Source organism: Vicugna pacos, chromosome 17 (genome assembly GCF_048564905.1).
Source record: "Vicugna pacos chromosome 17, VicPac4, whole genome shotgun sequence".
Classification (NCBI taxonomy): domain Eukaryota; kingdom Metazoa; phylum Chordata; class Mammalia; order Artiodactyla; family Camelidae; genus Vicugna; species Vicugna pacos.
The window spans coordinates 54616017-54634887 of NC_133003.1; the positions used below are offsets into that span (position 1 = coordinate 54616017).

At 56.3% G+C, this 18871-nt stretch overlaps 1 protein-coding gene across 4 annotated transcripts in view; it reads left to right on the top strand.

Moving 5' to 3' along the window:
* MGLL (monoglyceride lipase) overlaps window positions 1-18871 on the top strand; it is a 184390-nt gene that overhangs the window by 119453 nt on the left and 46066 nt on the right. For all 4 annotated transcript variants that reach the window (XM_072941997.1, XM_015241356.3, XM_031676347.2 and 1 more), the window contains exon 3: window positions 10232-10338. In XM_072941997.1, the coding sequence (XP_072798098.1) occupies window positions 10232-10338 (107 nt within the window). The remainder of the gene's footprint in view (window positions 1-10231; window positions 10339-18871) is intronic.

Consider the following 18871-nt stretch of genomic DNA (forward strand, 5'->3'; position numbering starts at 1 on the left):
TCACGGGTCGCCGCAGCCCCGGGCACCGGAGAACTTGCGGGGCAGCACGGCTGTGACACCCTGTGGCAGGGCCAGTCCCAGTGTCCGCGCAGGAGATGGACAGACGCAGCATAGGGTGTGGTGAGAGGTGACTTCCGCGCCCCGCCTGCACGTGGTTGAAGCCCGGTGGTGCACTGAACAAAAGAAACGGTACACAGAGAAGACATCAGGATGCATCTGTTTAATAGCAGTTCAAACACAAGTGAAGGAAAGCAGAGCATTTTACCTGCATCCAAGTGGTTACACACGAAGAGGAACAAGTGATGGTCGCGGGAGTCAGGACGGGTGGTGATTTCTGGGGGGAGGAAAGGGACACACATGCTTCTGCGGGACCGGTGGTGTCCTGTCCGAGTGTCCACTTTACTGGGGCTGTTGTGTTACTGTGCAGGTAGATCCGCAGTGAGCAGTCATTGGGCCTTGCTGATCGGCCGCGCTGGCCTTGGTGTAGCAGCACTGAGGTGGGGAGTCGGCCGGAGACAAGTGCCGGGAGCATTGGGAAGGCTCTTCTGGGCCACACAAAGGATTTTGACTTTTTTGTTTTCAATTTTACGTTGTTTTTCTAAGCTGACGTATTTTTAGGGTATTAGTGGCGTTCAGAATATGTAAAGTCTTCAGCATATAAATAAGGAGTTAGAGACAGCCACAGTCAAGTGGGCACCACAGTCGGGTGGTGCCAATCTCAGTCTTTTCGCCCCAGGTTTCTGCTTCCAGAGGGCTTCCAGCTCTGTGTGCAGAGAGAGCAAGGTTGAATTGAGTCTGAAAGGTCAGGAGGCACTGTCACTTGGGAGTCATGTACTCTTGTGCACCTTGGGGACACTTCTTTGCCCACAGAAACTTAGACTGTGGACTGGAAGGGGAGCCTCAGCCTTGCTTCGCGTGCCCAGGTCTTCTTGGGGGGAGCCACAAAGAGTGAGAGCCACGTGGAGTGAGGGCCGAGAGCACCCAGGCAGGAGAACTTGGCAGAGACCCAGGAGTGCGTGTCCTCGAAGCTGAGTGGAGAGCAGTCTGGGGACACAGCCCCTGCAGAGAAACAAGGACGGCAGGGATGGGGGCAATGCTGGTGTGATCCCATGGCCACCATGACAGGCATGTGTGTGGCACCATGTGCCCCCCCCAGGTGCCTGGTGACAGGGTGGCACCGCTGCTTCTTCATGCCAGCCCTGACTGCAGGCACACTCGTTGGTTGCAGGCTCCCACAGGCTCTGCAGAGTGGGTAAGGTATCGCCTTAGCAAGCCAGGTAGGGTGGCCGGGGGCGGGGGATGTGTGTGTGCAGTAAGTGCCTGAAGAGACAGGTTAGCAGCATGTAAATCAGGTGTTAAAATGCACCAGACTGTCTGCTCTCTCTGCTCCAGGCTGGTTGATGCTGGGTTTGCTTTCTCACATTTATATGGAAATATGCCTTTGCTGTGGCCTGTGGTTTCCTAGTTGGCTGACTTCAGGGCAGGTCCACCCTGGCATTCATGATCCTTGCAGGGGAGCCTTGGCTGAGTGGGATTCAGTGCTGGGAGGCCGGCTGGCTCCAGGCATCCTGTGACATCTCCCGGGGGTCCCTGTTGGCCTCCGTATGTCGCTGTTTCAAGGGTTGTTTGATAACTTTCTGATGACCCAGGGACCAAGGGGGACTGGCCTCAAACCGCATCTGCTCTGTCCCCCTGTCCCTGTCATGCAGCTGGGAGGTCTCCCTTTTACGGGACACCTCACGAGAGGGTTTGAAGCCAGACCCCGATTTTGGAAACCACGAGCGGCAGCTCCGTGGAGCATGTTAGTGAAGCCCCCGCTGAACGCAGTGAGCCAGCCGCTGGTCCACTGAATGCAGGAGCCTTGCTGCTCCAGGTGCTGCTGACCTTGTTCTGGAGGGTGGGGACTGGAAGCTGCTCAGAACCAGGGCCCAGGGCAGGGATACAGGGTGAGCCCTGCATGTGCTGCTAGGAAGGGCTCGGAGGATGCCTGGGTTCCACTGCGCTGGGGGCTGTGACTGGTGAGTGATGTCTGCTCTGACTGCAAGAGGCGTGGTGCTGGCGGCCTCTCAGGTGAGCCATCCCTTCACTCTCACAGTGAGTCTGGAAGTAGGTGCCGTGCTCCTGCCATGGGAAAGTGTTCATGGAAAGATGTTAAGGAGTCAAAAAAAGAATCCAAAATCAGACATACAGTGTAATTACGATTACAAACTGTAATTGCCCTTTATAATTTCATATGTAAATGTATAATTAAATTACAAATAATGGCAAATTTTAATACACGTATGGAGAGAAAGAGCGTGGAAACCTTTCATCATGTTCATGACAGTTACCGCTGGGTGGTGAGATGATGGGTGGATTTTGTTTTTCTTTATGCTTGTCTGTATTTTTCCATTTTTCAAAGTGACCCATTTTCCTTTTTCAGACACACATAAATTATGTGTGTGGGTGTGTGCATTTTTTCCACATTTATATGTGGGGAGGTCTGGTGGCATGCTGCTTCACTTCATAAATTCACCAGGAATATTAATCACTCCTCCTGTTAGTCTCAGTGGCTCCTTAGGGTCACCCCCCACCCCCGCTTTGCTTTATCTGGACGGAAAGATTTGGGCCAGACACCCCCTATCACCTCTCAGTTTCTAATACTGGATAAATCTTGACCTTCTTTGAAAAGGATGAAAAATCATGGGAAATCCAAAAGACTCAGCAGCCCCAAAGAGGGCAGCCTTCTGAGGACTCACAGGACGTCATACCAAGAGGTAGTTCGGCTATAAGAGATTTAGGAACTTTCTGGTGACTTCCGACGGGGTCCAGGAAGACTTGGTTATAAAATGCTCGGTAATGAGAAAGGGGGCACTTGTGAAGAGGGCGTGTCCTGATACCTGCCAGGGTTCCGTGGGCCCAGAACTCTGCCAGTCCTGGGCTGAGGCTTTGCATAGCCCAGCGCCAGACACAGAGGCACTCAGAGTCGTTTTCTGTCATCTTCCAAATAGAATTATGTTACGGCCTCCACACACACGTAGCCTACTTTTCTAATGTTTTAATAACTTTGGCTTCCTGGGAGTTACACTTAGTGGGGTGTTTGAAACCACCCAGTTGTGCAGATCTGCCAAGTCAGGCCCTTCTTCCCGCCCTGCAGACGCGCAGGTGGCAGGCTGAGACGCGGCTGTGGTGGGGAGAGCCCGCCGAGGTCCGGGCGCTGTCGTCCTGCAGCGCCTGGTCCTGCTCTGTTTGCTTTATTTGTCTGGTGGGAGCCGGCGTAGTTATTAGCACATGGGCCCAGGAAGACTTCCACCTGGCTAGCAGCCGGGGGATGGAGAATTCCTCCCCCTTAGGTGGGCCCACAGCCATCACCCCTGCTCCCAAGTAGCAGTGTTTGAAGTCCTGACCCTCTGGTGGGTGTAGGTCTGTGTTGGGCACAGACGTGCCTGCTGAATGCTAACCAGATCTGTAAAAGCCCAGATACACGGAGCAGGAGGCCAGGAGGTGACCTGCCCTGGAGCGGACGGTCTACAGAGTGCAGCGTCCTTGCTGTGTCCTCCAGTGACTAGACCCACACAACCCCAACATGCACGTAGTTAAGGGGCGGAAAGCCACGTGCCAGTGGCAGGCGCAGTGCTGGACAGTGTGAGACAGTGTCATTCACTCGTCAGAGCACCTCTGCAAGGCAGGGCTTAGCTCTCCTTCTGCAGGTGCCTTCCTGAGGCTGTGGGCGACTCTCAAATACCGAAGGGAGATTCAGACTCGGGGGAGCTGACTGTTAAGGCTTGCCTCTGTTTGGTTACCACAGGTTTTCTCTCTTCCTGTCCTGTCAAGTCTTACAGAAAGACGCGTGTGAACCACAGCTGTGCTCTCTGCTCTGCTATTGGTCTGTGAGGTAAAAATGACATGAATGGGTTGATTTAACTTGAGTATCTTAGAGCCAGATCCAAAGCTGTACATCTCCATAGAGAGGGAGATGTATGGATGGACTTGGATCCAGAGGAGGACCCTGGTGCCAGCACAGTGAACATGGGAGGAGGGGGCCCTGACTTCTTCCCACCAGGACAGAACCTAAGCAAACAGAGCCAGTTGCAGGTGAGGAAGAAACTCCTGTCCTCAGGGGTCCAGGGCTGGTCCTGGGAGGAAGCGGGGATGTGGCGGTGGGGGGGCTCGTTCAGCAGCGGGGCACCACCCGTGTAAAGCACCTCACTCGGCAAATTAGCGTCTCCACTTTCGAGTACTGGAGTAGCTAAGAGACCCACAGACACTTCCGACATAAACAAATAACCGGCTGCCACTGCATGAAACAGTCAGGACATGCATGTGAGCTGTGCTGGGTGAGGTCGCCCTGGAGGCTGCAGGTGCGCTAAGACTGGAGGTGCACAGGGCAGGAGGGGCAGGTGGGGTGTGCAGGGTGACGGCCCAAAGCCAGCTGATGGTAAGCGGGTAAAGCTCCGAACGCAGGGATGGAGGGAAGCTCGGTCGTTTCTACCTGGCTTGTCTTCTGTTTCCGGGAGCATTTGGTGTTGGGTGGGGGCCCTGCGCTCCATCACCAGGGCTGGCCGGCCACGCCCTATGTGTGCATTCCTGGGACCCGGCTCTGCTCTCCAGCAGGGAGGGGAGGAGCAGGCGGCCCAGAGGACCAGGGCTGCACCCAGCTGGGTCACATCAGAGCAGGACGCGCATTCTCGTCCTTGTGGTGGGCCCTGGGGGCAGGTGGGGAAAGGGAGCTCGGATGGGAGGAATCCAGGCTCCTAGACCAGGCTTGTACAGGAGGCAGGCAGGCGGATGGGGTGTGGGGCGTGGAAGGCCAGGCGTCCACTTGGGGTGGCCAGAGGCCCGGCAGGGAGCGGGGAGGCAGCATCACAAGTTACTTGTGGGATCCTTGGACAGCTTGACGCTGGAAAGTCCAGTAAATCATTGGTGAATGGAGGACTTAGCATGTTGACTTCCTGACTGCAGGATCAACACAGACCTTCCTGGGTGATCTCCAGTCTCCAGCTACCAGTCAGGGCGTGGGGCTTTGGGACACTGCCTGACTACACACTGTGACGCAGGCACATGGTGTCTTCCCCCACCGTGGCCCAGAGTGCAGACTTGAGGGCCATCCTGGCTGGGTTCAAACCTCCAGCTGTGTGACCTCAGGAGAGCTGGTTAGTCTCTCTGGGCCTCCCTTTTCTCATCCGTAATACGGGGAAATTAGCAGTACCTACCTCGTGGGGTGTTATGAGCATGAAGTGAGTTAGCACCCAGCACACTTACACCGGCGTCTGGCCGAAGTAAATACCGGCTGTCAGCACTGGCTGCTACGTGACGCCTGCCTGCACCAGCGTCCTGCTGGGTTGTTTTCCATAAACTCTCTCAGTCAGTCCTCACGAGGCCTGGGAGAGGGGCATTATTGATCTGCTCTACAAACGAGAGCGCTATTTCTAGTTCCCTCTGTGAGATTTTAGACCCCTTCACCGGCTTCGTTCTATTTCCATCCCTGCCGCACACTTTCGAGCTGCGGGAGCCGTGCCAGGGCGAGAGGGGCCCTGGGAGAGGAGGCGGGCAGTGAGTTTGGGCTCCAGCAGAGCCTGACGTGCGCTGCTCCAGTTTGGGAGAGGGGTTCAGCCCTGCCTCACGATCCCACTCGCAGGCCTGATGACAGATGCGCTGGGGGAATTTTTTGAAGTCATAAAATTTGGCAGTAAGGAGTGTGCAGTGCAGTGAGCCATCCAGCTCTCTGAGTGGGATGCCTTGGGAGTCAGCGAGAGCTGAGAGCCTGTCTAGTCCTCAGGAGGCCGGCAGACGCCCTCCCGCCCCTGCACTGGGGACACAATAGCGGTCAGTGGGGCTACTGTCCACAGTCAGATGACCCCACCTCGCCCCCCAAGTTGCCGCCTAGTTGGGGGGGACCCTCCGACCACTCACCTCCTCAAAGAAATCCTTGGTTTTCTTTTTTTGTTTTCCTACTAGAATGAGCAGAACATCTCTTCGGATGGGCACTCGGTTCTCCCTTTGATGGATCTGGCATGGCTGGGAAGAGGGCGGGCAGGAGGGAGGCTGACGTTTCCAGCTCTGGCCAGGCCATGCCAGGTGTTCCACGCTGGCCCTCGTGGTTCCCCCATCAGTTGTGTGCAGGCGGTGTGGTGAGCCCCACTGTGCAGCCACGCAGACGGGCGTGCGGCAGGTCCCCGCCGAGCCCACAGTCCTGTAGGAAACAGGCAGGCGTCTCTGGTGGAGCTGAACTGTTTTCACCCCAACACTGGTCTCTGTGTTGGTGCGGCTTCTGGCTTGCTTCCCACCCGCCCTTCCAGGGGTCTCTGCCCAGTGTGGGTCCACGGATGGGCTCACCATCTAGCGTCCGGTGGGGAGTGAGGTGGAGCAGAAGATTGGCAAGGCAGAGGCCCCGACCTTGAGCCGTGGCACCCATTACTGTATTTCCACATTTCACCTCAGAACCCCAGCAAGGAGGTGTCAGTGTCCCCGTTTCCCAGGTGGAGAAACTGAGGCCTGTGGAGGGCCCAGAGCCAGCTCCTGGGGGCTGCAGTGTGAACCTAGGCCTCCAGGCTGCAAGTCCCCTTCCCCGAGGACAGAGATGGTGCCTCATCTGTACCAGGCAAGACCAGGAGCATGCCATCCTTGTCGTCTTGTGTACCTCACAGTGCCTCTGTGCTCAGTGGTTTTAGGATTATTCCCATTTTGCAGGTGAGAAAACTGAGGCCCAGAGAGGTTAGTCACTTAAACAGTGAGTAAGCAAAAGAAAACAAGGAGAATTAATTGTTTGATGGAGGGGAAATTCTGCTTCGTCAAACCTGGGCACAGATGAGCAGGCTCCGGCTCATAAATTCTGAAGCTCTGCAGCGTGTTTGTTTCACGGGCTGCGTGTGCTTTATCAGGAGCTGCCCCACCTCCCAGGGCTGGGCGCCAGGCCAGCCATCTGCTCCCGGGGCTGGGCCTCCCCCTGACAGTTGCCTTCTCCCGGAACGGCCAGCTCCCAACTGGCTGTGGCCGGTAAAGAAGTTCCAGCAGAAAGATCTTCACCAGCGTCTGATGCAGCCTCATTTCTGCCGCTGTGGTATTGCCTCATCTGCATAAATGGCCCTGCTGATTTTCTGACGCTGTTCTTTGTCAAGCTTGCAAGTATCAGAAGAGGGAGGGAATCACTTTCCTCCGCATCTGCTGAGGGCCTGGCCCTGCACATTCCTTGACAAACATTGTCCCCTGTCTCCCTGCCCTGTTGTTCACAGCAGCCCCTGGGGCTTCAGAAAGTCAGATCAGGTCGCTGCCCTGCTCGGCACCATCCTGTGCGTGGAGGGCCCCCACCACCTCTCAAAGCTTGTCTCGGGCCCTTCCTCCTCCTCCGAGCAGGGTCCAGATCGGAGGCCTCCTTTCTGGGCTGGGGTAGGCACACCTGTGTTGGCCCATGCAGGACCCTGTGCCGGACAGCTCTTCCCGACCCCCAAGCCTGTGTCCTTCTCAGCCTTCCTGGCTCACACATGCCGAGAGGACCTCCCCAGCCACCCCTCCAGTCCAGACAAGGTGCCTGTGGGCCCCTCTGTGTTCACGGCACTCTCAAAGCACACTTCCACGCGTGTTCTCTGCTTGGTGTCTGTCTTTCCCGCCAGACTGTCAGCTGTGTGAGGACAGGGACTGTGCTGTTTGTCCGCCTCGTGTCCCCAGGTGTGGCACGAAAGCGATCAGCTTCGGGCCAGTCTGTCTGGATGATCTCCGTCACTGGTTCCCGGTTCCGCTGTCCTGTGAGTCTGGCTGGGTGTGACCGGCTGCCTTGCTGGGTCCCACACACTGATGCTTGGAGTCAAACCACGTTGCCCTGGTTTCGGAGTTTGCTCTCTGTTCACGGCCTCCTGGCCACTCTGGTGTGTGTTTGGTCCATGTCCTGGTTCCAGAGTGCTGTGTGTTTCGGAGCTGAAGTAGAATCACGGTAGCGTGTGAAGCCCCGAAGGAGACGTTGCAAGTGGTGGCCAGCGTGCGGCCACGGCGAATGTGGAAGTTCTTCCGGAAAGCCTCATGTGGGGTTCCCTTCTCCCAGAGAGACGAACGTAAACACACACAACTCAGGAGGGGCTGATTGTGCTTATGGCAGCAGGTGGGGAGCTGGGAGGGCTGGGGCCCGAGGAGCAGAGGTGCTGGGGGCCAGCCAGCTGCAAGGGCAGCTCCTAGGCTGGGCCCGTAGCCTGCAGGCGTTGGGGGTGGGCGGAGGGGAGTCTGGACAGGTGGGTGGACAGAGTGGAGCAAGACCCACAGGCTTCCTGAGGCCCCTGGGCGTGAGCCTCGAGTGCCGGGGACCGCTGAGGGCAGGGGACCCGGGCCTGGGGTCATCGGGTCCATCAGCACATCCTTACTGTGTACTGGGTCCCCTAGCAGAGAACATAGCAGTGTACGAGTTGAGTCAGGCCTCTGCCTGGGGAGCACCTTCTGGTCGGGGAGGGGACATGAAGCGTGGCCACAGACGAGGAATCTCTCGGTGATGAGAATTGAAGAGACTGTGGCACTCATGTGTCAGAAGAGGCCTCTGAGACCCAAGTGATGGTCGAAGCAAAGATCAGGGAGGTGAGGGGCAGTCCCCTAGCAGAGGCCTCAGCAGGTGCAAAGGGTCCAGGCCGGCGCCGGTGAGGACTGGCTCTGGGAGGCGACTGTGTGCACCCTCCCCAACCCCAAGTTCGGTGATGTCATGTTATTGACTTGAAACTCGCCGTAGGGGCGCGTTTACACCGAGAAATCAGCAAACGCTACACCTCATCCCGCTGGCTTTTCTGAGAGCTGGGAAGAGGGGTGAGGGCATCACCACAGGGCAGCAGGCTCTGTTCTGATGCAGTGGGAAGTCAGTGCAGGGCTCAGGCAGTCTACGGAACAGAATTGGGCTTGGGTCCAGGGAACAAGGAGTGTGGTGAGCGGGAGGAGAGACCGATGGATGAGAAGTGGGGTCCCGGCAGGAGTTGAATCTAGGGGCTGGGAGAGCCCCACTTAGGGCAGTAGCAGAATGAGGCCAGTGTCAGAGCATGTGTCTGCTGAGATGCCTGGGCTGGGTCTGGGGGAGGCGGGCCTGCGGTGCTGCCCACCTGGCAGAGGGGGGCGGCCGAGGCCCCTGCTGCCTGCAGTCGGATGGCCGGGTTGCTCTGCTTGCTTCCAGAGGGGTGGCAGCAGCTACTCCGTCAGTCCAGATTTGGCCTGTGGTCGCCGGTGTGTCTCTCAGGGAGGTGAGCGGCTCCACGGTGGCTGGGAGTCTCCAGGCAGGGGGGCGGCCTTCCCCGCCTGGAGGTCCCACGTGGCCTCTGAGCGGTATTGTTGCCCCAGCAGCATGGATGACGGGGCTGCTCTCGCCCCGAGACCCGTACGCCAGAGGCTCTTCTTGGGTGGCACCTGGTCTCAGCACTTGGGAAAGCACTGCGGTGACTGCAGGGTGTGGCCAGCGTTGAGAGCCACTGGGTTAGAAGCAGCTGCTGTGGAGTAAGCGCAAGCAGTTTTCCGCGTGTTGTGTCCAGATTGGGTTCTGGCAGCAAGCACCTTCAGCCACAGTGGCAGTGACGCCATGTGCCGCTCCTTTGGACGCTAAGTGAGCCCCTGAAGTCCTCCTCCGCCCACTGGGTCCTGAGCGCAGGGAGAGGCTGGCGGTCGCATGACCTGGCTCGTCCATCTGCATTCACTGTGGGCTGAGCTAATCTGGCAGCTGCCCAGCTCCCAAAGGACAGTAAAGTGCTTGAGCCGTCCCTTCCGGGAGCTGTGGGGGGTCTGGGGGAGTGGGGTCCACAAGGCCAAAGGTCCTGAGGTGGGAAGAGCTGGGTGTTGCTGGAGAGTCTGGAAGCCCCTGTGAGGACAGGTCGTGAGCCGGGGAGGTGCTGGAGGAGTGGCGGGACCAGGAGGGGACAGGACGGCTTGTACTCTGAGCCCACTTGGTGGCCCGTTGGAGACCTGAAAGCCGGGTGGTGAAGTGCTCTGATACACATTTTGCAACTTGCTGTGTGACTTGGGCAGTTAACTTCTCTGAGTTTCACTCTCAGCTGTCAGGAAGGTAAAGTGTAGGACGATCCGAGGACTAGGAGTGGTGCACGCGGACTCAGCAGAGGGTCTGACATGTAGTGAGTGCTCAGTGAAAAGGCACCTGCTGTCCCCTGTGACCCTGAGGCCCCGTGTTCTAACAGCACTTGCCTCTCACTCAGGCTCGCTGCTGATGTCATGAGAGCCCGGTCCTGCCGCAGCTGCAGCCTCTGGGGTCTGGCCTTCCTAATGGCTTCTCTCGTCCTTGCAGGGCCCTGGTCTTTGTGTCCCATGGAGCCGGGGAGCATTGCGGCCGCTATGATGAGCTGGCTCGGATGCTGGTGGGCCTGGGGCTGCTCGTGTTTGCCCACGACCACGGTGAGTACCCGGCCCGCAGTGTGGCCCCCAGCCTGTCTCCCCCATCACCTCCTCCTCAGTTCTTTGCTTCTGATTCCCGCAGTGACTCTGGGAGAAGGCACTCTCCACAGAATGTTTCTAAGTAAGAAATGTAGTTACATAAACAAAAAATATGTCTGACCAGCAGTTTCTGTCGAGTCTGGGATTGAATGCAGGCTGAATAGAAATTTCAACTGAAAACATCCAGAGTCGGAATGTGTTTATGTAAGAACTTGCCTCAGGCCAAGGCCTCCTCTCGCTGGTTGGTGAAACGCTCTCTGTGCAGAGGGAGTCCTGGTTTTCTCCCAGGGCTTCAGGTGGGCGCGGCGCCCTCAGAACCAGTGCCATTTACAGCCCAGCGTGACCTCGAGACGCTAACACAGCACTTCAGCCAGGAACACAGTGAGGGTCTCAAGGGCCACGTGGCCGTGAGAAGACCCCAGGCACGTGCACACGCACATACACGCACCCACAGCCCCTCCCCGAGGCCAGGTCTTTGATTCTTCCACAAGAAGCATCAGAGGAGGGCGTTTGCTGCCTGAATCAGTATGTGGGTCCTTACCCCTCTGGGTGACGTCTCCGCTCTCTGTGGCTGGGAAGGCTCGCACGTTTCTTTCTCGGTCTACCAGTCTTTGGAATGAGGAACTCCCTACGGCTGAACACAGTGATTTCTGCACGACTGCAATGTAGAGATCTATCATCCTGGCCCAGATCCAGAAATGTCGCTTCTGTTTTATCTGATTTGGAAATAATTAAGTGACATTGCCACAAAGAGGGGGAGCAGTGACGAGGCCCAGAGTCCTGGTTGTGGGAGGGGAGCTCGCTGGGGTATTTTGCGCGTAAAGAACTGTAGTTCGGCTCACCAAGAGCCTTTGGTAGCCAGATGCACGCAAGGGTCCTTGTAACTGAGAATGTTGACCAAATTCTCTCTTCTTACGGCTGTGATGTTCTTTAGTGCTTTGCAAACGGTCCCAGGAGTGTTTGTGAGACTGTTCGAGAGAGCTTGTTGGAGGACTGTCCCGATTTTACCTTGGAAATGTCATTCATTCTTCCAGCACTTTCCACACTGTCAGGCCCACGATCGGATGACTTCTTTTCTGATCACATTTGTCTCCATTCAAGTCTGTTGCAGTGAACTGAACATGGGGACACTCTGAAAGAAAAGGATGTTTGTAGTGTGCAGATGCTAAACACCTCCTGCTGGAATGTCAAGTGTCTGTTCTGGATCTTGGCCTCGACTGCTTGAACCCTGTCTTATCAGCTGTCCTCGGCCATGTCTGTGGGAGCGAGGAGCTGACAGGCCTTGTTTACTCTGTCTGACGGGGGAGCTTTGAAACACAATTTTGAAAGTCTTCTTCTTCAGAGTGAAAAGAAAAAAGAAACAGCCTACCTTTTGGTGTTTCCAGAATAACATCTGAAGCAGGCCTGGCTCTGTGGCATTCTAAATGTAGCTCGAAACCGGTTGCTTACGTTCACTGTTTTAAGTTCCTTGATTTATTGGTTTCTTCCAGTGACTCATGGGAAATCTCTCTGGCAAGTGCCTAAGGGAGGTGTTATACTCAAGAGATGAACACAGGGTGATTTCTGTTGTCTAGAGATGAGTGAGTGTGGCTTCCTCCGCGGGAGGAGGCGGCTGGTGGACTGCCCCTGGGGTTCCGTGCCGGCTGGAGAAGCATCTCCTGGTGGTTAGTGACCTGGGCTGTGGCACTTTGCGTGGGGAGACGTGGCGTGAACCAGGAGGGACTTGAACCTGGGACTGCTGGTTTGTGACCTGGCCTCCTGTGTCACACCAAGAGTGAATCCTGCAGACACGTGTGCAGTCCTCACTCTTCCCCACACAGCTTTCAAAGTAAATAAAGTCTCTGTGGGGAGAAGGTCGGGGGCTGTTGGACCCACTTGGGGTGTATGTGGAGGATCAGAAGCAGGGCTAGGCTGAAAACACCGCTGGGGGGCCCACGACCTCCCCGTGCTCTGCCGGGGAAGGCAGGCACACTGGGTCCAGGTGCCCACTGGACTGCGATACTCCTGTGGATCTCAGAGGCCAAACCCTTCCAGGCCTTAGTTTCCGCATCTACCAAGTGGTCAGGTAGTGCACTGACAGAGTAAGAGAATGAAGCGGGGCCTTCCCCTCCGCTCAGCCGGCCCGGGACCCCTCCGGCCCCAGTGTGGACCCGCTGCTGCGCCACACTATGAACCCTACAGGGTACTCCGAGGCTGGAAGGAGGAGTCTGGGCCCTTATGCTGGGCCACCTGTTCAGCCTGCAGTGAAGGTAGGAGGAAGCAACAAGTGTGGAAGTCTTTCTGGAGTACAGGGAGCTACCGACCGTGGCTTCGCTGCTGCCGCTACAGACGCTGTGCTGCCCTGATTTCAGCTGAAGTCCCCAGTGTGTCCTTGTCTGGACAGAAATCTGGAGATGCCACGGGGGACGGTCTGGTTGTGTCCCAGCATGTGCTGCCTGGCATACCCGGCAAGGTGCCCAGTTATGTTTGTCCTCTATTGACCTTAGAATTTTACAGGATGACCTCATGGGCACGAAAGGCTTTGCCAGATGTGAGAATTACATTCCTGCCATTTGCACCCCAGTCTCCGACCAAACCCTTTCCATACGTCATCTCCCCGCTCGAAATAGTTGTCATCCCCCATTTCAAGGGTGAGGGTCTGCGGTGGCACAGCTGAGCCTGCACACCACACATGCCAGTCGATGTGACAGCATCAGACCCCTGACCAGGTAACTTAACAGAAAGCTTTACCTTTGTCCCCTGACATGCAGAGCCTGCGGCCGGTGGGGCGGTGCCACCGGTGCCCAAGGCTTTGCCTGCAGTTTTGCTCAGCCATTCTGGGCCCGTCGCTTTTGTGGCTATGAGTACCTGCTCCAGCCTGAGCAGGAAGGAGAGAAGCCACACAGGGGAAGGGACTGGGCTCACACCAGGAAGCAAGCGTTGCTTAGAGTCTCGGCAAATTCCAGCTGCACCTGGTTTGCCAGGGGCAGGGAAGGCAGGAAATCTACCTGGTTAGCCGTGTATTTGCAGATCCAAACAGGGTTCTGTCAGTAAGAAGGGCACAGAACGGACCCCGTGCTCACCATCTCTGGCTCTGCTGCCCACACTTCCAGGCTTAGTATTTAAGGGCATTTCTCAACTTTTCTACTTTGTATCTTTTTTGAGGATCAGCTGTACTTAGCTCACAGTGTCACCCTTCTGCCGTGTCCACCCCCCGTCTGCTTTCATCAGGTTTAGATGTGAAGATGCGTAAGTGGTGGTTAAGGTTCCAAACATGCGTTAACTGTGAATTGGATGATGCACACAGAGAGCTGCGTGGACACAGCAGCTGACGTCCTGGGGGAGTGACCTGTCCTCCCCTCCAAGTGGGGCAGCTCCTGTGAAGTCTCGGCTGGATCAGAGTGTCTTTTATCCTGAGTGGTGACTCTTCCTCGTGGTGGAGGCCCAGAGTCCTGGCTGACCAAGACTGTGTCACTGTGCAGGGAGCTGGCCCCTCTCCCCACAGCCTCTCCTCTGCCATCGGAGCCGGCATTAAGCAGAGAGCAGAGGCATCACAGTGTCTGCCAAATGGACGAGGGAGTCTCTGCTCCAGAAGAGATCAGACCAGAGACGCTTTAAATACCAACAGTAAGACCGCCACACGAGAATATTCACACTAGCAGGTGGAAGGACTCAGCAGGGTGGCCACTGGAACTCTAGGTCTGGCAACCCAGGGTTAGGGTAGGGGCCGCTGTCGCTAGGAGCTGGGTGGAGGAGCCTCGAGGCCTGGAACACGGGTGTGCGAGGCAGGCTGTCAAGGTGGCTGGGCCTTGTTGGGTTAGTAGGAGCTTGTGGGGAAGAGAGTGGGTAAGGAGGGGGTGCCCATCACTGAGATCTGTGGTCCTTGCTGGGGCTGCCCCAGGACACTGGGGAACTTTAAAAATACTGGTGCCTCGGTCCCCTCGCTCCGCAGAGACCCTGATCTCTCGGTCTTTGGTGTGGCTGGGGCGTCAAGACGTTTAAAATCCACTGGGGAAGGGTGGGGAGTCTAATGTGCAGCTTAGATTGAGAACCACTGTACCAGGGAGAGGAGGCCACACAGGTACATGCGGTTACACGATTATATCCTGTTCAGGTGGGCGTTCCGGCCCAAGGGTCTAGCTGGACCCTGGAGTTTAGCAGCGGGAATGGAGGGGAGCGAGCCCCTGGCCTGAGAAGCCCAGGGCTCTGTGATGAGACCTGGGGACACTTGGAGCTTGGGAGGGCCACTGAGTGGGGAGGGCCCCCCCGGGAGGCGTTTGGAGCCAACGAGAGAGGGGTGGGCAGGCGGGAGTGGAGGGGTGTCTGGGAGTTTCTGTGCTGCTCTAAATACAGCACTGAGAAAGTGGGGCTCGTGCCATCCTGGACACCAGCTGCTGGTGGTGACTCACTGGAAACCCCTCGGAGCAGCAGTGTGGGCAGGAGAGAGGGGCTGAGGAGGCGGCTGGACCCCTGGCCCACCTGCTGGAGGGGCCGTTCTGTCTCCACCGCTGCGTGTTCAGAAATACATTTGTGGGGCTGGAGTCGCCCTATCTTTAATTACAAAGTAGAACAGAGCCATTCTTAACTGATTAACAGTGAATTAATTATCTGCAAATATTTGAGAGAAAGTGTTAAAGGGAGTTTGTGTGTGTGGTTTTTTAAAGGTTTTTTTCAAAACCCAGCCGGGGGCGGGTGCCTGTGAGAAGAGGAAGTTCTGAGGGAATGTTTGTGGGTAGCAGTTATGCCTGAGTCTCTTTGGGTGGGGCCCCCTAGTCGGAAGAGTGTTGAGGAAATTCAAGGGGGAAAGGATGATGTGTGTGTGTTCTCCACAAGGGGAGAGTTTTGAGTCAAGGTCCTTTGCTGGATCTGTTCTAAAATAGATTGCCGTCAGTTACAGTAATATGTTTGCAGTGTCTGAAAAATGTGTTATTTTTTCTTGCCTTAGTAAATATGAGAGTGAAAAAAATTGCTATTAGTTGCTCTTTGATGCTTGAGGAGTTCTCGGCGGTTGGTGGCGGGGAGAGAGGGGTGTTTCCATCCAAGGGTGGGTGCAGAGAGCTCACTGCAGGCCTGTCAGAGAGGGGAGCGTCCTGCTGCCCCGGTACCCCTGCCAGGTCTCTGTGTTCCCTCCTCGTCCTTCTTTGTTCACCTCACTCGTCCCCTGCCACCTTGGATAGACGTCTCTGACACGTGTTTATTTGGTCACCTGCCTCGTTCTTGCATAAAACAAAAACCTCCACAAGCCTCCATTTGCTCATCGGTGAGATGAAGATACGATTATAATACTAACAGCAGGGAGGTCAGTGTGGCTGTAGGACAGAACCAGAGAGCGGGTCCAAACCCCAGCAGCGTCAGGGGCCCCAGGAAGGCTTCGGACACCCGCACGGCCAGGCCCACCCCAGGATTTCCCGACTCAGCTGGAGAGAGTCCAGGGAGAAGGGGGCAGGGTCCATCACAGGTATTTCTTGTGTAGAATTTACTTCAAATAAGGTGCAGTGTCGACATAGTTAAACTTGAAAGTGTGATGTCTGCAGCAGGCAAACTTGCACCTCCTACAGCAGATACTGTCCAAGAGCCTGCCATGTGTCAGGTCTGTGCTGGGAGTGGGCTGTGGAAATGACGCAGACACAGGTACCTCGTCCCAGGACCCAGGTACTCCTCCCAGAGGCCCAATGCAGTGAAGGAGGCAGATGTGCTGTAGAAGACGTGCATGGAGGGCTCTGGTGAAGCGTGCAGTGTGCCTGCAGTGAAGGGGAAGAGATGTGAGTCTTCCCTGGGCAATGATCATTGGGAAAAGCTTCAGAACACAGGACTCTGGTGCCCTTGGACAGGACACTACCCCTCACTAAGCCTATTTCCCCACCTGCAGCTGAGTCACAGTATCTACCTTGTGAGGAAACGTGACATGGCAGCTGCTGGGCATCCAGTAGGTGCTCAGTAATTACCCACACTGCCCTCCCCCAAGACCCCTCTTCACCTTGTCACCAGACACGATCTTCAAGGAGAGAACCTCATTGTTCAGCCCCCTCAGATTAGGTGACAGTTTCCTTCTCTGTGGCCAGTGGCTCAGGCTCCCAGTTGTACTCAGTCCGAACGTGATGCCCATGATGAGACCTCCCACAGGACCGAGCAGCCACTTTTCAGCGTCTGGGGCTTCCCTTTGCGATGTCCCGTCTTTGCCCACCGCTGATTCCATTTTCAAGGAAATGCAGGCAGTGATTACGGGGGAAAGTGCACTCATTTATTCACATGTGAAGCAGGCGACAAAAACATGTAGCCCTTTTGAGGGTTACAGGCAAGTTTTGGTCTAGACCCCAAATCAGCCTCCGTACGAGGGGCTTTGAAAGCCAAATGGATGCTGCTGGAAGCCCAGTGGTGTCTTCCCTCAGGGCGGGAGCTGCCTGATAACTTGCCGCCCAGTTACCTTCAGAAGGAATTTCCTCCAGAGGAGTGTCTATTCACTCGAAACAGTTCCTATGACTCGAGATCGAAGTATTTAGGACTTCACTCCATGTCTCTGGAAGCAGCAGTTTCTGGAGTGTTCATATGAGTCGCTTGTTGGGGAAGAAAAAAAGTCAAGTTACCTGCATGTGATGCTTTGTCTAGAAGGAAGAGGGGATAGATAGTTCTAGGGAAGGAAATTCTCTGCGCTACAGACATTCTGTGCCACAGTTCAGGAACAGAGGAAAAGATGAACCTAATTATAATGTGTACATGGGTTACATTTGGAGGTGGAGCGAACATGGACCTCGGTGCCTGGAGGACCTGGGCTCGAGTCAGCTCAAGCACTTACTTGGTATGTGACCCTGGGCGAGTTACTGAACCTCTCTGAACCTCCGTTTTCTCCTCTCCAGCAAGAGAAGACTCAAGGTCTTGACCTACCGCATAGGGTCAGTGATTAAGTGAGACAAACTCCAAGAGAAGCAGGGAGCAAATGAGAGCCAGGAGGGAGGACAGCTGGGGGTGGTGGCCGTGGAAGTCTCCTGGAGACGGCGCCGAGGTGTGGATGGGCTGCTGGCCGGGCATTTCGGGAGGCTGGTAACTTTAGTCGTTGTTCTGACCCCCTTGGTCGGGACTCCAGCAGGTGCCCCACTGGTGTCTGAAAAACCCACCTTGGAGACGTGCCCTTGGGGGCCTTTCCTTCCCCGACGTCTGCTCCCTGGCTCCTGGGTCGGCGTGCCACCAGGCCTAGCACCTGCCGAGGCATGTCAGCACATGCCCTGCATCACGCCCCACGCGGCCAGCGCCTCCCCACCATGCGCCAGACACCTTCTAAATTTAAACAGTCTGCACCCAACTTAGGTAACAGTTACTTTGGATTATTTTTTCCCATCTGCAAATACTGAGTGTTCTCCTGAAGGCGTTCGAGTCAGGTGGATCAGGCATCTGTCCCTGGTCAGCGTCGGGGCTGCAGACTCCTCCGCCCGTGTGAGACCGGGGCCCGGAGTGGCTAGGGTGAGGGGTGCCTGGGTTCGAAGCCCAGCTCCCCTGCTCACCAGCTGGGCTGTGCAGTCAGGGGCCTGACCCAGGCCCCACTTCCTCCTGAGGAGGAGGTGCTGATGATGGAGCCCGACGTCAAGCTCCTGGGAGGGGCTACCTGGGGGCACCAAGGAGGGAACCGGGCCCAGAAGGGCTGTGAGCGGGGCCTCTTCTTGCACTCGAACTCGTGACTGAAGCCAAAATCATGATCGTTCTTACTGTTGGTTGTTGGTCACTGACAGCCTGCCTGGGAGGCCCATCTCCTCACTGCAGAGGTGGGGAGGCCCGGTAGGGAGGAGCCAGGACCCCAGGTTCCTGGGACCAAGCCCATCCTGGCAGTCTCCCTAAGTGTGAAAGTAAATTAACGTTAGAAATAGCCCTGGCTACAGGTGAACCAGGGAAAGGAGCCACTGGGGGATAATTCAAAACAGGAAGGGCCAGTGCTGGCTGCACTGAAACATGTCCCTAGGTAGCCACAGAGGGCTGCCTGGGGGAGGGGGCATCAGCTCTGTTCTGTGAGCTGGAGCCTTTCTGAAGTGGGAGCTCAAACAGCATGTGACTGGGATGGCCGACCTGCCAAGAGCTAAAAATAATCAGCTGCGACACTGCCAAGTGCCAAGGCCGCCAGCAGAAGGGATGGGGAGGCAGCCAGCGGGTCCCTCCCAGCTGAGAAAGGACCCCGTGTGGCAGACGAGGTGCCTCACCAAGCCTCTGGTGACAATTTTTAAACAGAAATGTTACCAACTTGTAAATAAATGCCCCGCTGCATTTCCCCCAGAAACCTTCCCAGGGGTTCTTGGAGCTGGAGCCTTCACTTAATTTGGTTTCCCCAAGTTGCTTCTGAAGGAGGAGGAGGGATTGTCGCAGGTCAGGGAACAAGTGGGAGTGGGAGGGCCGGGACCAGAGCTCCTGCTCGCAGCTCCCTGAAGCGCCCTCAGTGCCTTGAGTTCTCTCCTAGAATAAATGGCTCGCCTGAGATGCTCACAGCAGGAACATCTCGTGGACAGGAGCCTGCATGTACTTGGTGCTGGCCTGG